Source organism: Fringilla coelebs, assembly GCF_963513975.1.
Source record: "Fringilla coelebs genome assembly, contig: SCAFFOLD_33, whole genome shotgun sequence".
NCBI lineage: Eukaryota > Metazoa > Chordata > Aves > Passeriformes > Fringillidae > Fringilla > Fringilla coelebs.
The window spans coordinates 2,008,031-2,014,309 of NW_028167443.1; the positions used below are offsets into that span (position 1 = coordinate 2,008,031).

The 6,279-nt window shown below is 51.9% G+C and overlaps 1 protein-coding gene across 1 annotated transcript; it reads right to left on the reverse strand.

Moving 5' to 3' along the window:
* Nucleotides 1–917: 917 nt before the first annotated feature.
* LOC311165930 (olfactory receptor 14A16-like) lies at nt 918–1,850 on the reverse strand (the record flags this gene model as incomplete). The annotated part of the gene is made up of 1 exon (XM_084227416.1): nt 918–1,850. One exon carries the CDS (start codon nt 1,848–1,850, stop codon nt 918–920), a length of 933 nt encoding a protein of 310 aa, XP_084083542.1.
* Between the last annotated feature and the right edge of the window lie 4,429 nt (nt 1,851–6,279).

Consider the following 6,279-nt stretch of genomic DNA (forward strand, 5'->3'; position numbering starts at 1 on the left):
TGCCTGCAAGGATGGGGCACCTGTGTGAGCTGGGGGGGAAGCCAGGGCTGCAGAGGGGCATGTTGTTGGCAGCTCCATGAGAACGCTCTGGGACACTGCCCTGGGCTGTACAGCACACTGGAGATTGATCAGCCCCTGCTCTGCTGCACCTTCCTGTCTCCCTGAGGGCCCTTGCAGAGCACCAGCCATGCTTTTTGCCCCCAGCCTGCCCACGGCCAGCCTGGGACTGCTCACAAGGGTTTTCTGGGCTGAGCTTTGACTTTGGTGTTTTCTTGAGAGAGCCTGGGCAAGAAGCCTGGAGCCCCCAGGGCCTGGCCTGAGGCATCAGCCCTGCCCCAGCAGTGCTCATGGCCTGTCCCTGCTGCAGCCTGGCACTGCCGCCCCCAGGGCCTGGCCTGAGGCATCAGCCCTGCTCCAGCAGTGCCCATGGCCTGTCCCTGCTGCAGCCTGGCACTGCACCCCCAGGACTGTGCCTGGCCCCGAGAGCACTCAGGCCCTACAGTAACACCAGGGCCACCAGGGCAGTGGGGCAGGGCCACAGGAGCAGCACTGGCAACACCAAGTGCTGCTGCTCCTGGGCACAGCTGTGGTGCCAGCACTGATCTGCCCCCAGCTCTGCTCACAGACATTGCTGCTGCAGCTCCAGAGAAGGCAACAAAAGGGCATCTCTGCAGAAAACTTTGCTGGGAGATCCTTTAGTTCCTTTAAAGACATCCAGAGTGCAGCTCTCATTGACACAGTCTGTGGCCATAGAGAAGGTGGAGAGAAACAAAATGAGAAATGTCACAAAGAATGACATTTCTCTGTGGACTTAATTATTAAAGTAAAACAAATTAACAAAACCTTCAAAATGAGAAGTACAAGAAGTATCAAAGATGAGTTTTATTATAAATGGTTTGCAGAAATTGGCCAGCAGTTTAATGTTCCTGAAACCATCCAGTCATCAGTCTGCACACTGCAGCCTTGAGCTCCTGGTTCCTCAGGCTGTAGATGAGGGGGTTCAGGGCTGGAGTCAACACTGAGTACAGAACTGACAGTGCCAGATCAAGGGATGGGAGGGACATGGAGGGGGGCTTCAGGTAGGCAAATGTACCAGTGCTGAGGAACAGGGAGACCACAGCCAGGTGAGGGAGGCAGGTGGAAAAGGCTTTGTGCTGTCCCTGCTCAGAGGGGATCCTCAGCACAGCCCTGAAGGTCTGCACATAGGAGAAAATGATGAACACAAAACAACCAAATGCCAAAAAGACACTAACTGTAAGAAGCCCAAGTTCCCTGAGGTGGGATTTGGAGCAGGAGAGCTTGAGGATCTGGGGGATTTCACAGAAAAACTGGCCCAGGGCATTGCCATGGCACAGGGGCAGGGAAAATGTATTGGCTGCATGCATCAGAGCTGTGAGAAAACCACTGGCCCAGGCAGCTGCTGCCATGTGGGCACAAGCTCTGCTGCCCAGGAGGGTCTCGTAGTGCAGGGGTTTGCAGATGGACACATAGCGGTCGTAGCACATGATGGTCAGGAGGAAATACTCTGATCCAATGAAAAACAGAGAGAAAAAGAGCTGTGCAGCACACCCTGTGTAGGAGATGTTCCTGGTGTCCCAGAGGGAATTGTGCATGGCTTTGGGGACAGTGGTGCAGATGGAGCCCAGGTCAGTGAGGGCCAGGTTGAGCAGGAAGAAAAACATGGGGGTGTGCAGCTGGTGGCTGCAGGCTATGGCGCTGATGATGAGGCCGTTGCCAAGGAGGGCAGCCAGGGAGATGGCCAGCAAGAGGCAGAAGTGCAGGAGCTGCAGCTGCTGCGTGTCTGCCAACGCCAGCAGGATGAAATGGCTGATGAAGCTGCTGTTGGACATTAGCTGGGGCTGCACATGGGGACCTGTTGATGGAGAAAAGGACACCGAAGAGTTAGAGGAGATACCTGTAACCAAAATCAAAGCCTTTTCCCATACACCCTCCTCTACAATGCACAGACAAGGTCTTTAGTCATTTTGATTTCTTAGGTTTTCTTTTTAAGCTTCCAAATATGTTAACTGATATTCATGAATATCACAAACCCTCAGCATTTCTGATACCCTCTGGTAGAATAGAGTGAGTTCCCTGAACTAAGATCATGACTGGAGACTGAGGGGAGATGGTCTGACACTTCATTATATTTGGAGTTTCTCCTTGGCTTTCACTTTTTGAAAATGGAGGATGTTCACACTCCTATGTTTCTCTTAAAAATCTCCAGGTACTGCTGAGTGCAGATGGATCCACCACAGCCCAGCTCCACATTTGTAGCCAAGGACTCACTTTGCTCATTTCACCAACCCAACAGCATTTTCAGTGTCAAAAAACCTCTGCCTTTCCCCATCAATCTTATGGCTCAGAGATGCTCTAGGACAGTTTTGCACCCTGGATTGAAGATTTCAGCTTGGACTGAAATCTCGGGGAGACTCCCAAGTGTCCTGATTATGGCATTGGATGAAGGGAGATGCAGTTCCTTCCCTGGCTGCACTGACAGCATTGCCCAGAGCTGGGCACTGGGGACAGCGTCATCCTAAGCCAGTTGTGCCCCCTGCCAGAGCCCCCAGGGCTGGGCAGCTGCTCCCAGCCCTGTGCTCTGCAGAGGGAACTGGGCCTGGGGCTGCAGAGCTGCCCCTCGGCTCTGCTGCAGCTCTGCCTGCACAGGAGGGGCTGCATGCCTTGGAGCCCTGGCCCTGAGGGCAGAGGCTTGGCTGGGGGGACAGGAGAGAGAGGCTGCACTGGAGGGCATTCTGTAGACATCTCTAAACTCTCGCTGCCACAAAATTTTTGGGGTTTGTTTTCTCTCATTGCCTGATCTTCTCTCTGCTTCCTGGAGATTTTCCTCCTGCAGGTGTTTCCCTGTGCCTGATCTCTCTGTGCCAGCACTCACAGACCCCAAATATCTGTGCACTCTCCTTGGCCCTACAGAACGCTGCTTGTTTTCAGGGCACTGGCTGGGGCCAGGTTCTGTTTGCAGCTTGGAGAAAGGACAGCTCAGACTGAGCCCAATGGCTCCAGCAAAGATGCTGCTGTTGCTGTCCATGGGCAGAGTGGCTGAAAGCAGAATAGGCGGCCCCTGTAAACCTATGGATCACTAAAAGTAACAGTTCGGATGTTTCAGACACTTGTCAAAACTCATAATTATTACTTCATAGTCAACCTATAATATTTATCTCCCCCTCGCTGCCATTCTTCAATAATAGGAATCTGAATACAAAGTCTAAGGAAATTTCTGCTCTTTTATCAAAATCTTTTTCTTAGAAATATTCTATAACTGATGAGAAGCCCTCAGCATGTCAGAGTTTCATGAGCATTTCACCTCCCCTGCAACAGAAATACCCAGAGTTGTACTTACAGAGTCTGTAGGCATTGGGATGTTGCAGCTTTAGGAGATGGCTCCAGGAGCTGCAGCTGCATTGTCCTGCAGCCAGAGGTTCCTGTGCCAAGGGCTGGCAGTGATTCTGCCCCAGGCACTTCTCAGCACCTTCCCAGCCCTGACTGACTGAAGCTCTCTGTGCTGTGCCTGGGGTGGTTGCAGGCAGTGCCCCAGCCCTGCTGAGCTGGAAGAAGAGCTGTTCATCAAGAGAAATGTGCTTTTGAAACTCTTCTTGGTTACCAGGAGCTGCCTCTGTGCCAGGAGCCCAGCCCAGCTCAGCAGCCCAGAAACAGCATAAGGACTTTGATGAGCCTCTGGGGCTTTGTACTCACGCCTTGAACATCAGTCCCTGAGAGGGAGCTGAAGAAACCTCTCCAGAACTCCCAGTCAGAATCCAACTCCAAAGTTTCTTTCACTTTTAATGGGTCCCACTGAGGGACACAACTGAGAAAGTGTCCCCAGGCCCCAGGCAGAGCAGAGAACTGGAGGCACTGATGACAGGTGGGGACAAAGAGAAGCCAAGTCCTGGTGCCCTTGGGCAAAGCAGGGTCTGTGCCACCAAGGGCTGGGAGGAGACACCTTGTCCTGAGGCACTGGGGCCTCCTGGCACAGCCCCAGCCAGGCTGGGCACTGTCACCCCCTTGTCCTGCCCTCAGCATCCCCCCCTAGCCCACATCCCAGTGGCCTCAAGGATCTGCTGGAAGGAGTCCCTGGGGAACCTTGCCCAGAAATGGCCCTGGGGGCTCCTCAATGCTCCCAGGGACTGCAGGTTTTTCAAAGGACTTTGGGTTTGGCTTTTCAGCTTGGAGTCTCTGAGAGGTTTGGGCAATCATGGCCTCCAATTATCTGCTGTAATTAGTTCCTGGAGAGGCTTTGTCAGTAACAACACTCAGTGGGGCTCATTAATGCTTCAAGGGACTTCAGTTACTTTAAGGTACTTGGTGTTTCCCTTTGGATCCAGACTCTGTGAGAGGTTTGTGCAATCATGGCCCCAATTATCTGCTTTAACGAGTCCCTTGAGAGCTTTGTACTGACACTCAGTGGGGCTCATTAATACTTTGAGATACTCAAGGTTTTTAAGGTACTTTGGAATTTCCTTTCTACTCTGAATCTCTGAGAAGTTTTTCTGCCATGCTGGCCTCTAATTCTCTCCTCCAAGAAGAGCATGAGGAGCCTGTGTTGGGGATGGACCTCAGTGGGATTCATTAATGCATCGAGACTCTGGGGTTTTCTTCTGATTTTTACTCCTGGAAATGTTTGTGCAATCTCCTCTCAGGCCCTGAGGTTCAAGAGCTCAGCTCCAAGTGAGCTCCAAGTGCACAGTGAGGCTCGTTTGGATCAAGCAAGTCCTGAGAAACCATGGCTCTACCTTGATTTCCTTATGCTCTTGTGCAATTCATTAGGAAGTTTTCTGTTATGGTTTTGCTTTGTCAGTTTGAGATTTCTCCAACAATGTATTCATTTGTGTGGTGGGTCCAGTGTGGGCAGCCTTTCCAGTGTTGGCAGTGTAATTACCAGTGCACTCACCAGAATATCCTTACTCGTTTCCTGGTGTGAGATAGGATTAGGAGAAAAGCAAAGTAGAATCAAAACTTTAAAAGGGTATAAAGAAAAGTTTATTAACCGTAACTAAAAGAGAGAGTAATAAGAATCAGAACAAAACTTTCAGAACATTTCTCCCTACCACCTTTTCCTTCTTACTGACATTGAAAATAGAAAAAACCTAAAATTTTCAGTCAGTTTACCATCACTAGAATAATCTTTCTTCAGTTCACTTAGGGAGAGGAGTCTCTCTTTCATGTTTTGAAGACTTCTCCATAAGAAAACAGTTCTCTCAGGGCTGTCAATTCCTAAGAATGGCAGCCACCTGTAATAAATGGGCAGGAGACCGTTCTCCTTTTGATGCCTTTATCAGAAGTGATCAGCTCAGGATAGGGGCACCCAGCAGGTCTGCAGCTCCTGTCGCTGTTCCCAGGGTGACTCAGAGGAGGAGGAATGTGCAGCAGCTTTGTCCCCTGAGGGGCAGAGCTGGGGGTCCCGTCCTCACGAGAGTGCTAGAGTATACCTGTGTCTTTCTGCCAGCCAGTCCCGGGGTCCTTACTCGTGCTGTGGTCTTCTTCAGCTTGGGTGAGGGGCGACCGAGGCTTCCAGCATTCCTTGCAGGCTCGGAACTCTGTCCTTGATATCCAGACCCCGCTCTACTCTTACTTGAGTTGGCTCGTTGTTTTGGGGGGTTTATCAGACGAGTTTGGGGGTTTTCACACCCGTTGCACCCTGGGTCTGGAATTTACATATGTCTTGATATCGCCCTCCCATCCCATCGAGAAACAGTCCTTTACCTGTCTCAGGCAAGGTGATACTGATACAATACAGCGTTAACGACTACATTAGCATATCAATCTGTCGAGGCTGCAAGCACTTGGGAGACAGTGGACTATGCCCAGCAGCTGTCCCTGCAGGGAAGGGACTCGGGGCTGGTCCCTTCCCCCTCCTTGGTACCCCCGGAGTGCCCCCTCCCTGTTGGTACCCGTGCCCCATGGGGGGGCTACCCGCTGCTCCCGGGAGGTTCCCGGGACGGGCTGCTCCCCACTGACACCACCCGCGGGGGCTTCCCCGGCCCCACCGGGACCGCGCTGGAGAGGGGCCGCTCCCACATCATCCCCGGCCCCAGCGGGACCGCGCCGAAGGTGGGGGGTCGGCCCCCACCAGCCCCGCAGTCACTGAGAACAGGCAGCAAAAAGTACATTGTTACAAAACATTACAACAACTTGAAATTACAAACTTTCAATCGGACTCCCACTTGGCAATTCTGGGTTCTAGTTGTAAACTTTGCAACCTAAGAAAATGGATAACCTTTTTCTTGTTCATAACACATGTACTCGACAGATCACCTCTGATTT